This window comes from Balaenoptera physalus, assembly GCF_965194825.1.
Source record: "Balaenoptera physalus genome assembly, chromosome: 12".
Taxonomy (NCBI): Eukaryota; Metazoa; Chordata; class Mammalia; order Artiodactyla; family Balaenopteridae; genus Balaenoptera; species Balaenoptera physalus.
In genome coordinates this window covers 88813760-88835053 of record NC_138897.1, presented here as the reverse complement: position 1 = coordinate 88835053, position 21294 = coordinate 88813760, and the positions used below count along the sequence as shown (strand labels likewise).

The 21294-nt window shown below is 48.6% G+C and overlaps 1 protein-coding gene and 1 long non-coding RNA gene across 11 annotated transcripts in view; one reads left to right on the top strand and one right to left on the bottom strand.

Moving 5' to 3' along the window:
* The first annotated feature begins 4639 nt into the window (after nt 1-4639).
* The window catches only part of CAMKK2 (calcium/calmodulin dependent protein kinase kinase 2), a 54246-nt gene continuing 37591 nt past the window's right edge, over nt 4640-21294 (top strand). For 3 of the 10 annotated variants that reach the window (XM_082418077.1, XM_082418085.1, XM_082418081.1), the window contains exons 1-2: nt 4852-5231; nt 20373-20887. In XM_082418077.1, coding sequence (XP_082274203.1) covers nt 20438-20887 — 450 coding nt within the window. In that variant the 5' untranslated portion in view covers nt 4852-5231; nt 20373-20437. Of the gene's footprint in view, nt 4821-4851; nt 5232-5429; nt 9657-15107; nt 15197-20372; nt 20888-21294 lie in introns of those variants that run through there. The other 7 variants (XM_082418084.1, XM_082418082.1, XM_082418076.1 and 4 more) reach the window with 5 other exon arrangements.
* LOC309640033 overlaps nt 12081-21294 on the bottom strand; it is a 201406-nt gene continuing 192192 nt past the window's right edge. Inside the window, exon 2 of the long non-coding RNA XR_014251997.1 lies at nt 12081-12160. This is a non-coding gene — a long non-coding RNA (uncharacterized lncRNA). The remainder of the gene's footprint in view (nt 12161-21294) is intronic.

Below are 21294 nucleotides of genomic sequence, written 5' to 3'. Positions count from 1 at the left end.
TAATTATGAGTGGTTTAATGTAGGGGTATAAGAATCAATGATTTGGGCTTCCCTGCTGGTGCAGTGGTTGAGAATCTGCCTGCTAATGCAGGGGACACGGGTTCGAGCCCTGGTCTGGGAAGATCCCACATGCCGCGGAGCAACTAGGCCCGTGAGCCACAACTACTGAGCCTGCGTGTCTGGAGCCTGTGCTCCGCAACAAGATAGGCCATGATAGTGAGAGGCCCGCACACCGCGATGAAGAGTGGCCCCCGCTTGCCGCAACTAGAGAAAGCCCTTGCACAGAAACGAAGACCCAACACAGCCAAAAATAAATTAATTAATTAAAATATTTTTAAAAAAAGAAAAAAAAGAATCAATGATTTGGTTAAATGGAGAAGGGGTTTGGTGAGGAGAGAACTAAAAGTAAATAACCAATGGGCATTTGGGTCTATACCAGAGACCTGAGGATAGATCCTCAAAGGGGAAGAGAGGAGTGGGAAACTCTCCCCAGCAGGTTTGGTGTTGAGTGTTTCCAGTCCTGGGGCAGGTGGGAACAAACAGCTTAACACTTACAGAGTGTTAAATTATTTTCATTAAATATTAACACATTTAATCTTCATAACAGTCCTAAGAGGTAGGCAATAGCAATAATCCCATTTAACAGACAGAAACTGAGGCATAAGGAGGTTAAGTCACTCACAACCCAAGCTCACACTGTTAGTAGGTTGCAGGGCTGGAAATCCAACCTTGCTGGTGCATTACCCTAGAGCTGTCTGCTCACAGAGTTTTCAAAAGTACTTTACTGTTTGGGGGAGCATTCTTTTCGTTTGTTGAATATATAATTGATAAAATCAGTTGTCATTTATCTAGTGCCCAGGATAGGCCAGACACTGTGCCAGGTACTTTCACACATATCAATACCATTTCTAATGCTTGTAAGCCAAATACCATTTTATAGTTGAGGAAACTTAGGCCCAGAGACGTGGCCTGACCCAGCCCCCTCAGCAGGGAGGACCAGTCAGGATTCAGTGCAGGTGTGACAGTTTCCTCAACCTACATTCTTTCTTCATCACCAGGCTGCCTTTGTGTTCACCTATGTATCTTGAACCCTTCTAGTTGTTTAGAGTGTTTTAAATTTTGTCATTTTGGGGTGGTCACACTGATTTTTTTCTTCCTCATAATACAGCAAAGGCAAATGAAGAATTTCATCTGTGCTCCTGCTGACTTCTTTTATGCTGCTGTTTATGTTTGGGACTAACAAACATATTAATCTCACTGCCTGTTGAGGAGAAACAAGAAACTTCTCAGGGTCTTCTTTCTTTCTTTCTTTCTCCTTCCTTCCTTCCTTCCTTCCTTCCTTCCTTTCCTTCCCTTCCTCCCTCCCCCCTTTCTTTTTCTTTCTTTCCTTCCTCCCTCCCTCCCTCTCACCCTCCCTCCTTCCCTCCTTTCTTCCTTTCTTTCTTCCTTCCTTTCTTTCTTTCTTTTTGCTTTCTTTTTCTTTCTTTCTTTTTTCCTTTCTCTCTTTCTCTTTTTTTATCTCAGCATTTTTCTACTGTCCTGTTGAGTGGGAAAGAATTCAACAAATAAGTTACATTGGTGTGATTAATCCTGCTGTCTCTATCCGGGTGTTCAAGATTTGGGAGGTGGAACATTCCAGTGGACAACGTTAGTAGAACACAGAACAGTTCAGAAAGGAAAAGACAAAGTCTTGGCAGGAGTTTATGATGCCGTGCTAGTGGGCGAGATAATTTGAAAGTCTTGCTTTTCATCCCCCCCCTTGTGCTATCCAAGTTTTCTTAAAAATAAGACTCAGATGCTTTGTTTACTTATTTTCTTGGCAATCTGTGTTGTCAAGAGAACAAGAGCTGTTTGCCTAGAATAGGTTTTTCTGGTGTTCTTGGAGGAGAAAAACTCAAAAAGCAAAGCCAATTCTTATTTTCATATCTCTAAGAAGAAAATGGTTCCCTTGAGTGGGACTACTCCTATCTTAAGAGGGGCTGAATGTCAGTGAAAGGCAATTGTGGTTTCTCTGCTTTGTTTCAATTCATTTTAATAAGAAAGGCACATAATTGATGGGGTTTTTAGCTCTGTGCTAAGTATATTAATAGTTAGCACCTTTGAGTGCTTAAGTGCCAGCACTGAAGTATTATCTTTTTTTTTGAGGTAAAATTATGTAACATTATATGTGTCAGGTGTACAGCATTATGATTTGACGTCTGTGTGCATCCCACGGTAATCATCACCAAAAGTCTAGTCACCGTTCATCACCATACACTTGGTCCCCTTTACTCATTTTCTCACCGCCAGTCCCCTTCCCCTCTGGTAACCACCAGTGTGTTCTCTGTGTCTATGAGTTTTGTTTTGTTTTTCTGTTTTTTAGATATATATGAGTGAAATCATATAGTTTCTGTCTTTCACCCTCTGATTTATTTCACTTAACATAATACCTTCATAATACCTTCCAACCACATTGTTGCAAATGCAAGACTTCATTCTTTTTATGGCCAACTAGTATTCCATTGTGTATAAATACATCTTCTTTATCCATTTATCCATCAATGGACCTACACACAATATTGTATTTAACCTCAAGTTGAGCCTGTGAGCTAGGTTTTTTATCCCCATTTGACAGCTGATGAACCCAAAGTCACTCATCCAAGGCTTACAGACCTAGTAACTAGCGAAGCTGGGATTTCAGTTAGGTCTGACTCCAAAGTCACTTCTTTCTACCGCAGTGTTGAAGGTAAACAAATGTTTCAGTGTGGTATCTATCTGTATTCCAGGAATGAATAACTCTATTGGCAAGTCAGAATACAGGAGTGAAAAGTAAAGACTATAAAGAAGACACGGTGGCTGAGCATCAAATAAGTGGAAAAGTCCTTGCTGTAGGAGCTCAGAGGGGGGGGAGGTCAAGGAGGGCCTAGTCACAGCATTTCAGGAAATTCTTCCAGACAGAAGTGGGTCTTGGGCTTGAGTTTGGATTTGAATGGACACTTTCTTACATTTCTCACATAACTGGCTTCTTACTTTACATAGCTGTATGTATCAATATATCTAAGTGTTTGCCTGTGTTAGCTACAGTGTTCTAATAAAACAGGCAATTTAGTAACAATGTAAACATATAGAATTGCACATTTTAATAAGCAACAGGAAAAGATCAGTATCTATTTTGGTTTCTTTAAAGCAGGGGTTGCCAGACTTTTGCCCAGGGGCTGAGTCTGGCATGCCACCTATTTTTATATGGCCCACTAGCTAACAACGGTTTATACATTTTTAAATGGTTGAAGAAAAATCAAAATAATAATACTTTGTGACATGTGAGAATTACATGAAATTCAACTTTCAGTGTCTGTAAATAAAGTTTTATTGGAACACAGCCATGCCCATTCACTTATTTTTGTCTATGGCTGCTAGAATGGCAGAGTTGAGTAGTTGCAACAGAGACTGTATGGCTTGCAAAGCCTAAAATTTTTACTATCTGGCCCTTTACAGAAAAAGTTAGCCGACCCCTGTCACAGAGTCAGACCTGTTCAAAATGCTCCCCATCAGCCCCAATAAATATATTTTTTGGAGAAAATAGAAAAATATAGAAAAAGACAGAACTATGCATCTGCCAGTCAGAATTGACTGTTGTTAATTAACCTTGTGTCATTTGCTTCAAATCCATTTACCAGTAAAAGGCATAAAACTTAACATTCCTTATGCTCCCCATCTCTATTCTTCCTTCTCTTTGTGGCAGGCTGTCATTTGCACTCATCCCCTTTGACTTTTAAAACCCTTGTATGTAAGCTTTGGTCTGTGAACAGTATAGACTGTATTCTGCAACTTGCTCTTTTACTCAGCATTTTGTTTTGGGCTCTCCCCATGTCTGTACAAACAGATATGATGCATTCACTTAAACTATTGCATCATATCCCATCAAATGGCTATAACACGTTTCATTGATCCATTCCCCTGATGAACATTTAAGACAGTTGTTCCCAGGTTTTTACTATTACCAACACATGCTTGCATGTTGAAAAACATCAGAAGGGGCGGTCATGTTAGCGGAACACTCTGAATTGCTTGTGAGCGCCCCTGCAGCATGAAAGGGACTTTGAACCTTTAATTAATTTGGCCCTTGACTCAGGACTGAGCTTTGCAACCATCCAAGGACTGCGGCGTTAGGCAGCCCTTGTGAGGTCTTCTTTCGCCCCTCCTCGGAGTGCTGTTACCCAGCTGGGACACTAAACACACTCTAAGGGCTCCAGCAAAGTAGGGCGGCAAAGGGGTAGAATGTTTGGGAAGAACATGATGTATGTCACAAAAAGCATCTAAGTAGTCTTAAGGAAAGCCAGAACTTCATTGGGTTTCCTGTAGTTTGGTACATCCGGGTGGAGGGGGGTGGGAAAGGAACACAGTTCCCAGCCTTTAGGGCGAGCCCCGAACAGCGGTCTATGGGGAGGCAGGTGCGGAAGGGGGTTTCCGCGAATGGGTGGTGACCCAAAATCCAGGCCGCATCCATCGCCGGGCGCCTGGTGCAGGGGCAGCAGCCGGGACACGGGAGCCGAGCCTCGAGGCGGGGCCCCGGGTGACTCGCAGGCTTGGGAGGGGCAGCAGCCGGGAGACGGGAGCCGGGCCTCGAGGCGGGGCTACGGGTGACTCGCAGGCTTGGGGAACTTCCCGCAGCTCAGACGCCGCCCTGCAGTCCCTGCATTTGACTAAACAAAGCGAGCGCAGCCGGCGCGTCCGGCCTGCCCGAGGGTGCCCCGGCCGCTGCGGGGAGAACCGGGGCAGGTGACGCCGCGGGCGGGGGCAAAGTTGCAGCGCAGCCTCCCGCGCTCCTGCGGCCCGGCAAGGTCTCTGTCCTCCTCGCGGGTCCGCGACCTCTTCCGACCCCCCTCCCGTTCCGGCCTCACTTCCCTCCCCTCCGCCTCCTCCTCCCCTTTCTTCTCCCTTCTCTCCGCCGCGCCGCTACTTTCGTCTCCGCCGCTCCCGCCTCCCTGCCCTCCCCAGCGCGGGGCCGAGCCCTCGGGGGCGCGCGGCGGGCGCGGGCGGCTCCGTGCCGGGGTTCCCAGCGGCCGCAGCCAATCTTTGCGCAGCCCGCGGCAGCGTCGCGCCCGAGCCCGGACCCCGCGGCTCCCCCCGCCCCCGCCCCCCGCGCGCCCGCCGGGGCCGCGGAGAGGAGCGCGCGGCCGCGCCGAGCCCAGCGGAGCCGAGCCGGGGGCGCAGAGCGCGGGAGGCGGCGGCGGCGGCGGCGTGGAGCCCAGGTGAGCTGGCGGGAGCTGGGCCGCGGGCGGGGGAAGCAGCCGCTGCAGCCCCGGCGCCCTCGCCCTCTCAGGGTGCGGAACCACGGCCAGGATTGCAGACAAAGCCCTGAGGCCGGCTCCAGGTTCCCAACACCTAGGGGACCCCACGTGCGCCGCCCCACGCCCTGCCACGTGGGGACGCGGCCCCCGGCGCCCCTTCCCCCGCGTCCTCGGGGCACCGGGGGCCTGGGGGTGGCCCCCTCGGCTGGGCCGCGCCCGGCCCGGGGTGGCAGGGGCGATCCCGGAGTTTGGAACCATTGTCACCGGGGGCCGGGGCAGTCAAGGATCTTGGAGGCGGCCTAGGCCCACCCCCTCGCGTTTGACAGGTGGGGAAAGCTAGGGCGCGCAGGCGAGGAGAGGGCCAACGGACTTTGCGCACCCCTGTCCCCGCTCCCCTCTTGTCTTGGGGGCACACCCGGGCCGTGGGGGGTTGGACACCTGGCGGCAGGACCCTAGACCAGCAGCTGTGGGACCGGGGTCCCTTAGCCTCGCCTCAGTCGGCCCTCTGCCCCCGCCCCCTTCTCTCAGCCGGAACCTCACAGGCTTGGTCCTTTTGACCTAAATTCACCTCGGGGCCGCTGCCCACTGTGAACGCGGAGAGCTGCCTTCACCGGCACCCTCCGCCTGACTCTTGGGCTCGCGGGGACGCTGGGCCCGGCCCCGCTCAGCGTTGGGTCTTGGTGCCTGGGGTGCCACCCGTTCCAGCCTTGAGCTTTTCCTGGCTTCCCCACCCCCTGCACTGACCAGTTTGGGAAGCGGGGTGTTTTCACAGCTCTGCCAGCGGCCCTGCTGCTCTCACTTGGCGCTGAAGAGGTTGCACCGAAGCCCCTCCTATCTCCCCGCGAAGGTTGGGGCAGAGGGATGGTGCCTGGTGGGCGGGGATCTCAGTGCCGTCAGTAAGAGGGGCACGCTGGCCTGGGGTGGGTCGTGCAGTGTCCACCTCCTTAGAGGCAGCTTTTACCTTCCTCAGTCTGGAAGTCCCACAGTCCTAGAGATAGAAACTTCTTGTGCCTTAGAGTTTTGCTGTCATTTACCACTCCCCCTCCCCTGGCTCTGCCCCCAGGAGAGAGAGTAAGACAGCTCTGTCCAGAAAGACTCCCTCGCTCCTAGGGGGAGGCAGGGGCAGCAACAAGAGTAGGCCTTTAGAGGAGATAGTCCCCCCCACCACAAACCACCTCACAAAAACATACACTTTAAGAATAGTGTGCATGCTATGCAAAATGCAGCTTCATTGTGGGTCCTGTAACTTCTTTCCAGATTGCTGATCCGAAACTCTTCCTGTATAGAAAGCAGCCATTTGTAGGGAAAGCACACAATGTGTTTTTGTAATAAAAAGTAATAGCCATCATTTGATGGGCCCCTAACGGATAATAATGTTCATAACATTTATTGAGTTCTTACTGTGTGTTAGATATTGTGCTGTGTGTTGCAGGCATTATCCCATTTACTGCCTACCAAAATCCTGTGACACAGAGATTTTTATCTCCATCGGAGAAATGAGGAAATTGAGGCTAAAAACAATCCAGCCGTATTGCTAGGAGTTAGCCCATTTTATAGAAAGACTCAGAGAGGTTAAGTTACTTGTCCAGGGTCACACAGCCAACCCAGGCATGTCAGGTCTTAAAGCCTTTGCACTTTAGCACCTGTTGTAGAGCAGAGGCCTTTGCAAGGCTGCCCTCAGGTTCTTGGGGAGCCCACAAATGTTTGCTAAAACAACCTAAGGAGCCATGGTGGTGCTGCTGATCGACTTGGGCTTGTGTTTGTTTCCAGGTTGTTAGTGGGCTGGTAGACAAATATATTCACTAATAACTATGCAGTAGTTCTCATCAGGGGTGGTTCCACCTTCCTGGTGAGCGTTTGGAGAAGTGTGGGGCGAATTTTGGTTGTCAAAATGATGCTGAGCACTCCTGACTTCTGGTAGGCAGGAGCTGGTGATGCCAGATATCCTGCAGGCAGGCCAGATTCACAGCAGGTGTGAAGAATTGCCCTGCCCTAAATGCCAGGAGTGCTCCTGTTGAGAAATACCAGGAGGAATAAGTGCTGTGGGAGTGAGGAAGCAAAGGGCAGTGGGGGTTCTGGAGAAATCCCTTCTGGCAGGTGTGAATCCAGGAGACTTCCTGAAGGAGGTATCGTTTGTACTGAATTTTGAAGGATGGGCTGAAAAGTGGAGATTGGCTGGGAGTAGGAGGGGAAAGAACTAGGACGGGATGACCTAGCAGAGGGAACTTTCTGGAGTGACCCGGAATGCCCTCCTTGAGAACTGCATCCAAGATGGGCTGGTGGGTGGGGAAGCACCTCTCTCAGGAGGAAGGGATGGGCTGGTGAGCCAGGCCAAGCCTGTTTTCAAGGCTTTTGGGCTCAGATTTTAACATGGGCCGCAGAATCACCCTTACCCCATCATGAACCCATTTTATGGAAGGACTTGGAGAAACTAAATAGCTCATTCAGGATCACTTGTGACCTCCACAGCATGCCTTCTTCTGGTGGTTGTGGGAAGCATATGGTTCCCATTTCCTTTCCTGATCCCGGGGATTTCGGGCAAATGCTATTTCAGATTTTCCTTCTGGTCAGAGGGCCTTGTTTTGCTGTTTTTCGCAGATGTTTTGCTTTCCCAGTAGCTTCTCCTCTTTGGACTGGGTTAGAGAGCCCAGATGTGGGGTTCACTGGCTCCATGGTGCTGCAGTGGCCTTCAGCCTCACTTCTGTGCCTTCTTTCCTGGAAGATTGAGGAAATTGCATTTCCCTTTTGGAATTGACTTTTCTTCTTTCAGGCTGTGCTTGTTACAACTTTACTGACCTGTTAGTAATATGTGACCTTTTGTGTCTGGCTTTCATTGAGCATAATATTTTCAAGGTTCACCCATGTTGTAGAATATATCAGTGCTTCCTTTCTATGACTGAATAATATTCCCATGTATGGATACACCACATTTTGCTTATCCATTCATCTTTTGATGGACATTTGGGTTGTTTCTGCCATAAGAGCTTCTTAAGGCCACTTTGACCATTCCTTTGTCTCCACAGCCCCCAACTAATAAACCTCTGGGCACAAAACACTGTGTTGTCACTGAATTTGCAGGGAGAGGGTGATGGAAGGAAGGTTCTCCAAAATCAATTGGAGACGAGCTTCCTGGAACAAGGTTTTCGAGACTCCCTTAACGCCACTCCCACCTGCTCCTCCACGAGAATCCTAGCTTCCGTCTTAGCCCATCGCCTCTCAGGTCACCTCACAGGTATTACAAGTGTGATTTTCAGGGAGAGCCTGGATTTCATTCAGTTTCATTCTTTTCGGTCATGATTTGTTTAATGTAGGTCCCATGTGATTTTATTGGTATATATTTTGTGAGACCTTTTTCCAGGTAAGTAAATCCATAAAGTAGAGAAGACCTCACCAGACAGTTGGTGCTTGAACCCTGTGGCCAGGCGTGGAGTCAACTCAGTCTCCTGATAGCCTTGCCAGGAATGCCCACCAAGGACGTGGAATTGGAGCAGCGTGAAAACTGAGCTAGGGGGAAGTCCAGAAAATTCCAGCCCCTCAACCCCTCCCATTTGACGGCTGGGAAAAGTGGAGGGCAGAGAGGAAGGGAGAACATGGTCTTTTTAGAGAGAGCGTCGCCTATGAGCCATGTTGTGTGCTGGGCACTTTTATAGAAGATTGACTCTACAGCTGCCCTTTAGGTAGGTTGCTGCAGCTTCATTTTACAGCTGAGAAAATCAAGGCCCAAGTGCCCTGAGATCTGTATCGTTTCCTGACATATCTTCTAATCCTGAGCTCTCATGTCTCCCTCGGCCTCCTTATGATGCCAAACGATGCCCATTTTCTCATGGAGTGGAATCCACATTCTCCAGGAGGTTATGGTGTGGAAATAATTTCCAAATGCTTGTGCTCTCAGGAAAATAAGATTTTGAATGATTATTTTTTCTTTCTTCCCTGATTGGATCCCTTCCCTGATAAAACCAAAAAGAGGGGCATATTTAAAAGAAGGTGAGCGCTGTTAGACTTCATAGGGAAGACCTCTGGCTCTGGCATTCCCTGCTGGGGCATGCTAGTGACCAAAATGGTGAAGGAATTATTTTAGCTGCCAGTGTTTTCAGTTTCAGTCATGTGCGTAGTGTTGCTGCTGAATTTTCCCCCTCAATTATGAACCATTTTAAGGATAGAGAAAAAACCCAAAGTTTTGTTTTGTTTTGTTTTTGACTGGCTCATGGTTTTGGACGGCTGGAAGGAGAACCAGGAGGTGATGGAAACGGGACAGAGCAGGCTGCTGGCTCTGGAACCCTGATGATCTTTCACTGAACCCACACTTTTGGGAGGGGCTGGTGACAAGCCCTGCCCTGGGAACCGAGGAACACTGGGACTTGGTCCTTGTCCCTAAGGAGCTCCCAGGTGAGGGGTCTGGAACTGTTGGGGATCACTTTGGAAAAGATGAACAATTCTAGCATTTTTCCCTTTTGAAAAGGAGAGAAAGAAAATTGGAAGAGTTGTTGTGCCCTTACCCTCACCCCATCCTGAAAGCTGCTGAGCAACTATTTTTATGTTGTCCCTTTTTATCCCGTTGGCTTCTGTAAATAGTTGAGAGACGGTGGTTGCAGAGATAAAAATGCTAATTTCAACCTGGAGAGGAGTGACTGATGGTCCCCCAAGGAAATGGGGGGAGAGGCCAAGGTCTTTCCCCTCTGCTTGGGCATGAGGTAGGAAGTGAGTGGGAGTGGATGGGGAAGGGACATTGTGGGAGGTGGCTGAGATAAGCCTCTGCTGGAGAAGTTTAAATGGGGAACCAGTGGTTTGGGTGGTGGGCAGGGTGTGGAGGAAAGGACACCTCCCTTATGGGTTTTTAAAGCTACTTTGGGATTTTGCCGTTAAGGCCTCTGGCAGAAAGAGATTTTATTTAGATTCTTCCCAGACAGTTCTCCTGCCCTCTGGGTACAGGTGTCGGGGACAGGGTTGGACCCCGAGAGCCGGCTCCCAGCCCCTCTTTGGCCCTGCCCGGGATTGCTTTGTGCTGGAGGCTGGGGAGGGAGGAGCTAGATTTAGCATCACCTCCAAACAGCAGGGAAGAAGGAGGAGAAGGGCTGTGAGTGGGCGAGGCCCGGATGCCTGTGGATTCCCAGTTGGCCCCCTCCCTCTCTGATTTGTCAAGCTACAGAATGTTGGAGTCAAAGTCTTTTTCTTTTCATTAAAAATTGAAATTTCAGTTGTTTCCCAGCCTCTTCCTTAGGTTCAGTGAAAGACTGGGAGGGATTCAGTAGGAGGAGAGGAAGGAAGTATGATGGTCCCCACCTCCCTTTTCTAAATACCCCCAACATCCACACCCACACTCACCCATTCACACTTACTGGCTCTTCAAGGCAGGGGCCTCCTTGGAGCCAGGTGCACACCTGGCTTTAGGTACCGGGTGTGTGATGGGGGCCGCTTCTCCATGATACTTCATTATTGACCCAAGAGTAGCTGCCTAGGAACTCTTAAGGCAGTGGAGCTTCTTGCTCCGCCAGCATCCAGGGCCGAAGGGGACACTGCAGGGATCAGGGGTCATGCCCTGGCCTAGCCTAGAACCTGCTGGGCTGCCTGGGAGAGGTCATCTCACCTCCCTGGGTCTCAGGCATTCCTTCTGGAGCCCTAGTGCGTTGATTATGAAAGCTGTGAGAGTTCATGCAAAATTCTTGTGACACAAATAAGCAGGGATGCGAAATTATATGCACACTTTTCTTTTAATTTTGTAGAAAGTGATGCATATGGATAAGAATTAGAAGGGAAGATGAAAAGAGTTAAGTTGGCAGGTTGTGATTAGAAACACAAATTTTATTTTAATATAAATTAAAACCAATTGAGGGGCTTGAACTTGATAGCCATTGAAGTGCTTTCTTGGCAACAGCTTCTGTTTAGGGAGCATTTGCTGTGTGCAGGGGCCTGTGTGGTAGGTGAGGTAGGTATTGTTATCCTCAAGGTCACCAGCTAAGGAGAAGGGCTGTGCCCCTGATCACGATGTGCCCCCCTTTCTAGGAGCCTTTGATTTCACACCTGTGCCCTCCCAAATTGCTGTGTGATTTGGGGCAAGTCACTCAGACTCTCTGTGCCTCAGTTTCCTCATTGATGAGATCATGATAATAGTAACTAACTCATAAGTTTATTGTGGTTAAATGAGATGATACATGCAAGGTGCTTAGAATAGCGCCTGGCACTTGGCCAGCAATAAAGAAGACTAGTCATCACTGTTACTGTATCTACAACTACTATGGCTGCCACTGTAGTGATGTGATTCTTGTGTTAAAAGTACTAGTCAGTTTCTTCCCTTCATTTCATCCTATTCTTAAGCCCTTTCCTTCCCTGTTTTTGATTTTTTTTTCCTTTAAAATTAAAAAAAAAGAAAGAAATTAAAAAGGAGTTTGGAAGTTCTTGTTTCTGCCAGACCATCAAGGTGAAGGCTGTCAGGGGAGTTGCAGCTGCCTGCCAGTTTGGCCTGGCTGGGAGCCTTAAGGTGTAGGGAACTTATCATCTGGCAGGGAGCTTAGTGGAAAAGCTTTTCTGTCAATCAGCTCTGTGTCATCTGTCCGTTAGGACCTTTGATTGTAAATGACAGAAAACTAACTGCAAACTAACTTAAGCAAAAATGGGAATTTATTGGCTCATGTAGTTTAAAAACTCCTGGGGTAGGTGGGCTTCAGGCATGGCTGGATCCAGGTGCCCATGCAATGTCTCCACTTTTAGTTCTTTTCTATTTGTTGGCTCTCTTCTCTCTCTGTCAACTTCATTCTAAGGCAGGGTTCTCCCAAGCCCCTGGTAACTCTAGAAGTACATCTTCATTGCTCTATGTTCCACAGAAAGAGACATTCTTAATACTTCCACAAAATCCTAGAATAAAACTTAGTAGACTGACTTGGGTCACACATCTACTCTTTTTTTTTTTTTAAATAAATTTATTTATTTTATTTTTGACTGCATTGGGTCTTCGTTGCTGCATGCGGGCTTTTATCTGGTTGTGGCGAGGGAGGGTTACTCTTTGTTGCCATGCGCAAGCTTCTCATTGCGGTGGCTTCTCTTGTTGCAGAGCACTGGCTCTAGGCATGTGGGCTTCAGTAGTTATGGTACACGGGCTCAGTAGTTGTGGCTCGCGGGCTCTAGAGTGTAGACTCAGTAGTTGTGGTGCACAGGCTTAGTTGCTCTGCGGCATGTAGGATCTTCCCAGGCCAGGGCTTGAACCCATGTTCCCTGCACTGGCAGGCAGATTCTTAACCACTGCGCCACCAGGGAAGCCCCACACATCTACTCTTGAAACAATCACTTGACCAGAGCAATCAATGTCCAGTTAACCAGACTTGAGTCGTAGTGGAACCCCTGAAGCTGATGGCACGGACAGCTCCATGGAGTCACCTTTCACACAGAAGGATGGGTTCCAGACATAAATCAGGCTGCTGTTATCAGACTAAAGGAACATAGAGTCTAGGCCAGTTAAAGAAAGCGTCTGACCTTCTGAGTAGCCTTGGGATGAATGAAATAAACAATGACCTCTAGCCAATATTTATTGAGTGCTGGCAGTGTTCTAGAAAGTTCTAGGTCCTGGAGTCCAGCAGTAAACAAAAAGGCAAAGGCACGGCTCTCACAAGTTAAGTCAAATCGATGTCTCTGTGCCCATGCACGTCTTTCCTGAATGCTGTAAAACACTGAGCCTTCACACTCTCCCCTCTCACACAGATTGGAGCCAGAGGAATGGGCTAGATATTCCCCTTTGTTAGAGATTTTGGCTCAGCCTGGACTTCATTCCGGATACAACATGTGGACATTGCAAGGCTGTACCTGTAATTTTTAGCCCCTTTCTGAAAAACTCAGACCAATTTTAGCTCTACTTGGAACCACTGCATAACTTTAGACAAATTAGTAAACCTTCCTGAGCCTTCATTTTCCTATTGGTGAAATGAAATTGTTGGAACAGGTGACCACTGATCTCATAGCACTAATATCCAGTGCATCTCAAAGTAGGGCCTGTAAGGGTGAGATAGGTCATGAGAGGTAGAAAAGGGAAGGACATGTAATAGGGCACTCAGCCTGTCCTTGGCGTTGGGGAGATGAGGGGAAGCAGTGAGGAGTGTGGCACGCCGGCGAGCATATCTCCTGTCCAAAGCTTCAGGGAGTTGTTGCCAGGAGCGAATACAGGTCCAGTGCTATCAGTGTCCAGCTCTTCAAGAGACTCTGGAAATTTTGATTTTTATCTGAACTCTCCTGGCTCTAAAATGTTGGCATCTCATTCAAATAGTTTAAAATACAGTGTAGGCCAAACAAAATACATCGGTGGCCAGATGTCATGCGATAGGGACTTTTTGCTCCAGGGACTGTGGTGGGATGGGGTCTGTGCACACTAAAGCCAGCACTATCAGAGTTCCCTGGCTGTCCAGTGGTTAGGACTTGGCGCTTTCACTGCCGAGGGCCTGGGTTCAGTCCCTGGTTGGGGAACTAAGATCCTGCAAGCCTTGCGGTGTGGCATAGACAGATAGATAGATAGATAGATAAAATAAAGCCAGCACTATCCCTCGTGCCCTCTGCCAAGGAAGGGCCCTTGTCTCTGGGGAGACAATCAGTTTCAGTGCCTCTAAACTAAAGAATATGCGAGGAAAGACAGCTGTAAGAGTCTGTGTCACTGAATCTGATGCGACTGCTTGTTTGGGCCAAGGCCCCAAATCTGGAATATTCTAGCTGGTGTCAAGCCTCAGCGCTGCATCGGCTGTACAACTGAGCCTCCCAGGTCTCCCACTTAAGTATTGGGAAACACCCTCTGAATCCGTGGCCCCTGGGGCAGCAGGCTTCTGTGGTTGGGAGGGGAGCTGTGTTAGTTTGCTGGGATTGCCTTGACAAAGTACCGCTAACTGGGCAGCCTAAACCACAGAAATGTATTATCTCACAGTTCTGGAGGCCAGAAGTCTGAGACCAAGGTGTTGATAGGGTTGGTTCCTTCCAAGGGTCATGAAGGAGAATCTGGTCCATGTCTGTCTCCTGGCGTCTGATGGCTGCTGGCGATCTGGCGTTCCTTGGCTTGTAGGTGCAGGACCCCAGCCTCTGCCTTCACGTTCTCATGGTGTTCTCCGTGTGTGCGGGTCTGTCCAGATTTCCCCCTTTTCATAAGGACACCAGTCATATTACATTAGGACTCCAGCATATCTTTTTGGGGGGGTCACAATTCCACAACCCATAACAGGTGCCGAGTGGGGTCCCTATGGCTTTGCCTGGGACACCCCTCCTGCTCTCATCAGCTTCCTACAAAGCTCTTGTGCTCTGGCCCCTCCAGCATGCCCATCCACCCTCACCCCCTTCCCAACCTCATTCAATCCCAGGAGTCTTCTTTCTGTTCTGTCCGCTGTCCCACCTCTTTCCTGCTGCGAGAGGCCTTCTCAGAATGTGTTTCCTCCTCCTGGGGCAAGTTCCCGCCCCCTTAGCACCTACTCACCCTGTAGATCTCAGCCTAAATATAATTTCCCCAAGTGAGGCTTTCCTTGGCCTCCCATTCAGATCTCCCCTGGGTCCCTGTGTTGTTCTTTTTTATCTCATCCTGGTTTTCTCCTCCAGTTTGTGCTTTTAGAGTCACTTGTGCACCTACTTTTCAGAAATCACATCTGTTTTGTTTATCTGGCACGTAGTAGGTCCCCAGTAATTACTTGTGGAAGGAACAAATGGGTGAGTGAGTTTGCTTTAGGACCTCCCCGGGCCTCAGTTTCCCCAGGTGAGAGAAGATGCGGCTGGCCAAGCCTGTTATCCCAGGGAGGACATTGTCCCTGGCCTTGGCAGGATCCTCACAGCTATTTTGGGCCTCTTTGTTGTCCCGTGTTGCCCGGGACCTCAGGGGACCACGCGAAGGGTGTATCATGGGTCAGGGCATGTCACGGGCCCGCTCACTGGCTACTTGCTGTGCTGCAGCTCCCGTGGTGGTGGCTCGGCATTTGGTAAGCAGGCGCAGGTTGGAAAATGCCCCCAGGATATGGGAATGTGTTTCCTGGAGGCCGCTTGCACTTGGCTTCCTGGCAGAGGAATGAGCGCTCCCTTCATCCTGGCCTGGAGCCGGGTTCATCTGCTCCAGGAAGGGTCTGGTCCTCCATGGAGCTGCCTGTGAGAGGGGAGGGAGGGGAGCTCGGGGCTGCCAGCCAAGGGCGGTGGGGAGGCTTCAGGGCCTGGGGAAGGACCCATGGATTGGGGCAGGAGGCTCGGGGAGGGGGCTTTTGAAATTTTGTCAAAACTGAATGCTTAGCTGCCCCTCCCTCGCAGAGGGCCTGTGAGGATTAAATGACCCAGGCAGAGCTGTTTCAATGTTTGGTGAAGAAATGCTCAGTTGGATGTTAGCTGTTATAATGCAAACCATTGTCTTTTTGGATGATTTTTCTTCTCCTGGGAGTGTTGGTAGCTTTCAACAGATCCTTAAAAGACGTGTGACCTCATAGGATCTGTGACCTCAGAAACGGTCAGATTCTGGCTTGGACTCTGTGGGGTCAGTGGTGCTGAATGGCCAAGTCCTTACCTGCCAGGCCTGCTGCAGACCAGTGAGGGGCCTCCAGGTGACCTCGAGGCACTGAGGTCTGTGTCCCTTGGGGCTCTTTCCTGAGACCTGAACATGCCTATCCCTCCAGCACAGGGGCCCGCACCTCTGCCCCAGCGCCAGACAGTGCATTTTTTCTCTCCTTTCTCCTCCAGGCCTCAAGGGCCAAGGCACGGGGCCAGATGCCAGCTCGTCAAGGAGACTGATTAAATGCAGCTTTGCCGGGGGTGGATGGCTTGGTGTCCTTGGCCTGGAGTGGTGATCGATAAGCAATTGTTTTTCTGTTGGCAAGAAGAAAAATTTTCCATTAACTGTCTCAGGTGCTGCCAGACTAGTTTTCTTTTCAGGAACTCAGCAGCCATGTCAGAGGTGGCTCTGGGAGGGAGGACGGGCCAGTGGAGGGGAGGCAGGCCCACGCTGCCAGGGCTACGGAACACACACAGGAGGAGGAACATTCTGGAGCATAGCCTGGCAGGTAGTAGGCATTCAGGAAGTATTTGTTGAAAGAAGAGCACTTAACCATACACCAGACATGAATACTGAGTTCTTAGTTCAGTTAGTCCTCATGACTCTCGGGTGAGTGCCCATTTTATAGAAGAGAAAACTGAGGCTGTGGCCCCAGGCAGTCGAAATTCAGGGACCCTGCTTTTCCCCTCCTGGGAAATAAGGATTATAAAAAGGATATGTAAAGGAACAGCAGCTGAGACCGTGGAGAACATTGAACTTGGGTTGTACTCTTTCACAGATGAGGAAGACAAGACAGGGACACATTTAATGATTTCTTTCTCAGATACAGTCAGAGTGGGATAAAGGATTAGGAGATAGAGCCAACTGCTCCCTCCCTGTGCCTCGTGCCCCAGAGGTAGCACTCGGGCCTGATCATCCTAACTCCTACTGCGGTTACAGTTGCTTTCTTTTAAAAATTCATTTCTGAATAGTTACTCTGCACACTTACTTTTACAAAAGTAAAAGCAAATACAGTGAAAGTTAAGTCCCTCCCACCCTGCCCCCCTGCTTCTGCAAACCAGTTGTCTTCTCTTGAGACCACTCTTATCATTTTCTTGTGTATCTTTCCAGAAATATGCTCTGCATATGATTATGTACGCGTGTATGGCCCTTTTCCCCCTGTGCCAACAGCAGCATTCGAATGCCTTGGTTTTTTCCATGTAACAGTGTGTCTTGGAGCTAATTCACATTAGGATATACAGAGTCACCTCTTTTAAAATGAATGCATGATTTTCTCCTGGGCTGCATGTACCTCATTTTATTTACTCAGTCCCCCATGGATAGTCATTTCAAACCACACTACCAAAATAATTTTGTACGTATATCATTTTTTTATGTGTGAGATTGTAAGGTAAATACTCCCAGGTGCAGAATTGCTAAGTCAAAGGTATGTGCATTTGGAATTTTGTTAGATATTGGTGAATTTCCCTTCATAAAGGTGATACTAATTCATACTGCCCATAGCCTCATCAAAATAGTGCTGTTATTATATTTTTTGTCTCTGCCAATCCGATAGTTGGAAAAAAGATATTTCATTGTAGCTTTATTATTATTTTCTTAATTTTGGTAAAATATATATAACATAAAATTTACCATTTTAACCACTTTTAGATGTACAATTCAATGGCACTATTTACATTCAGAATGTTGTGCAGCCATCACCACTATCCATTTCCAGAACTTTTTCATTACCCCAAATAGAAACTCTATACCCCTTAAGCAATGACTCCCTGCTCCCCTCTCCCCTGGTCTCTGGTAACCTCTATTCTAAACTTTCTGTCTCTATGAATTTGCCTATTCTATAAGTGAAGTCATACAGTATTTGTCCTTTAATATTTGGCGTGTTTCACTTAGCATGTTTTCAAGGCTCATCCATGTTGTAGCATGTGTCAGAACTTTATTCCTTTTTATAGCTGAATGGTGTTCTATTGTATAAATAGACCACATTCTGTTTATCTATTCTTCCATTGATGGAAACTTGGGACGTTTCTACCTTTTGGCTATTGTGAATAATGCTGCTGTGAACATGGGTGTATAAGTATCTGCTTGAATCCCTGCTTTCAATTCTTTTGGGGATATATATATATATATACACCCAGAAGAGGAATTGCGGAGTCAAATGATAATTCTACATTTAACTTTTTGAGGACCCACCAAACCATTTCGTTGTAGTTTGAATTTGCACTTCTCTTACCATAACTGAGGCTGAGCATCTTGTCACATGATTGGGTACTTTGTTATTCCTTTACACTGTACTCTGTGTTCATAAATTGTGCCATGTCCGGACTGGCATGCTGTTGATAGTTCCTTAGTGCCTTTCCCATTGATCTTTCCCTGCTCCACAAGGGACCCCATCTGCCCACATCATGGTCCAGATTGCATACATAGAAGCTATTCCATAAATACTTATTGCAGGACTGTCCCAAGAGGGTGGGTAGCATTTTTCTGCCCCTCCACCAAGCCCTCCAGGAAGCACTGGCTTTCTGCTCCCATCTTTACTTTCCTCTGTATCCCCCCACTGCCACCCAGTGTCTTAAAGAGATATCATTTTATTCATTCATAAAATCTCTCTAGTCAGCCCTCACTGTTTTCCTGGCACCTTTGTGACATGGATGATCAGCACAGAGCTGCCACTGTCTGTATCTGTGGATATACTCCCTGAATTCCGGTGGTACCTGTGACATTTGTCCAGCAGAATTTGTCAAACATACGAACCAAAGGTTAATATTCTGTCCCAGAGACAGAAGGAATTGACAGTCTAAGGGAGTGTGTCAATCTTTTTTTTTTTAAATTCACATAACATAAAATTAACTATTTAAAAATGTACAACTCAGTGGCATTTAGTCCATTCACAGTGTTGTACAACCACCATCTCTATCTAGTTCCAGAATATTTTCATCACTCCAAAAGGAGACCCCATACCCATTGGCAGTCACTCCCCTTTTCCCCCAACACCTCCCCAGCCCTAGGCAACTAGTAATCTACTTTCTGTCTGTATGCATTTGCCTATTTAAAAAATTTCATACAGGGAAATTCCCTGGCTGTCCAGTGGTTAGGACTCTGCAGTTCCACTGCAGGGGGCACGGGTTTGATCCCTGGTTGGGGAACTGAGATCCTGCAAGCCACGTGGCATGGCCAAAAAAGAAAAAATTTCATATAAATAGGATTATACACATGTGACCTTTTGTGTCTGGCATCTTTCACTTAGCATCATGTTCTTGAGGTTCATGCAGTTTGTAGCCTGTGTCGGTTCTTCATTCCTTTCTAGTCATATTCCGTTGTGTGGACAGACCACATTTTGCTTATCCATTCATCTGTCCGTGGACACGTAGGTTGTTTTTACCCTTTTGGCTGTTGTGAGTAGTGCTGTTTGGATATATACCTAGGAACGGAATTGCTCAGTCATATGGTAATTCTCTGTTTAATTTGTTGAGGAACCACCAAGCTATTTGATGTTAACCTTTTTTATCTCGTATTTGCCTTACATCTTGCAAGTACTAGCTGGGGGCTGAACTAGGGAAACATTAGATAATAGGTATGTCGAGCCTAGCTCCTCAGACGACACAATCTTCCCTGGCTCACACACTCTCTGCTGGTGTGACCCCTGACCCCCACTTCTCAGCTGAGAATCATCGGCCAGGCCAGGCCAGGGGACTGGACTCCTGTGCTCATGGTCTTTGCATTAGGAGACCTGGACAAATCCCTCTCCCTCTCTTGAGCCTCAGTTTCCCCATTTACAAAATGAGGGTATAATGACAAACCAACAACCTAGGGTGCTTGTGAAATTATCCTGAGGTGTGGAAGATATTTTATAAACTGTAAAGAGCTGTCTGAATCATTGCTATTGTGAAGTGATGCAGCCTAGAGGTCACCATGTGGAAGTGTTTCATTTGGCCTGCCCAGCATTTTAAAATATTTAAAATAGTTGCTAATTTAAAAAAAAAAAAATCAAGAGATCTCACCTAACATCCTGGCTTTAGGGCTTCTCTTGGGAAAAAAAAAAAAAAAAAAAGAGGGGTTGGGGAGATAACCAGACAATTCTAGGCCCCAATCCCTGTTTAACAACAATTGGCTTGAGCTGGAGGTAGCTGCCACCTTTGTAGGAGGCATGGGGGCTCTATTTTGGGGTTTTCTCATACTTGGTTTCTACAGGAATTGAATTTGGGATTCTTGTTTTGTGTGAGGAGGGGCTTTTAGGATGAGGAAATGTGAAACAACCAGGTCCTACTGTATAGCACAGGGAACTATATTCAATATCCTGTGATAAGTCATAATGGAAAAGAATATAAAAAAAATGTATACATATGTATAACTGAATCACTTTGCTATACAGCAGAAACTAACACAGCGTTGTAAATCAACTATACATCAATTAAAAAAAAAGGATACAGTGAGGAAATGTGGAGTAAGCTCTTCTATATAGACGCAAAAGATTTCAGATCACACTGTGTTTTGCAAGATATTTTTTTCAAGGACGGCGACTCAAAGCAGGAATGAGGCACCAGTCTGGCCCAGCAGGAGAGACCCCTGTCCCTGCCCCAGCCGCACAGGATGGAGGCAGCTGACCCTTCCTCTCCCTGCAGGTGGCGCCGCTGCCGGATGGGAGTGCCCGGGCACGTGCGTGTCGCATGAGGTCGGCACATGCACCATGTCATCATGCGTCTCTAGCCAGCCCAGTAGCGACCGGGCCGCCCCCCAGGATGAGCTGGGGGGCGGGGGCGGAAGCAGCAATAGCAGCGAAGGCCAGAAGCCCTGTGAAGCCCTGCGGGGCCTCTCGTCCCTGAGCATCCATCTGGGCATGGAGTCCTTCATCGTGGTCACTGAGTGCGAGCCGGCCTGCGCTGTGGACGGCGGCCTGGCCCGGGACCGGCCCTTGGCCCCTGGCGGAGAGGTCCGCCTCGATGTCTCCGGGTCCCAGGCCCGGCCCCACCTCTCCAGTCGCAAGCTCTCTCTGCAAGAGCGGTCCCTGCTGGATGCGAATGGGCGCTGCGTCTACCCGGCCCTGCCCCACTCGCCCGTGGGCTCTCCGCAGTCCTCGCCGCGGCTGCCCCGGAGGCCCACGGTGGAGTCGCACCGCGTCTCCATCACCGGGATGCAGGTATGTGAGCGGCGGCCCCTGGTGCCCTGCCCCGCGCCCGGAATGCCTCCGCGTTGGGTTGGGCTCCCCCAGAAGGATTCCAGCGCAACCAGTTGATTGGGGAGGTTACCCCAGGAAACCCAGGGAGACGTCAATAAAGGGTGCATGTTGGAGCCAGTTACCACTGTGGGCAACTGGGCCTCCACCTCTGGGCAGCCCTGGGAGACAGTGTAGGACGGGAGCCCCAGAGTTATTCCATCTGAGGGCCAGGGAGCTGGGCCTGTTACACCAACTGCTGGCAGTCCCTGAGTGTGGGCAGAGCATCTCTGGGACAGACAGAGCCTCTCACAAAGAGATGCACGTGCTGGCAGTTGGAAGTTGTGCTGGGGGCTCTGAAATGGGGATGGTGGGTCAGTGAGAGGCCCTGA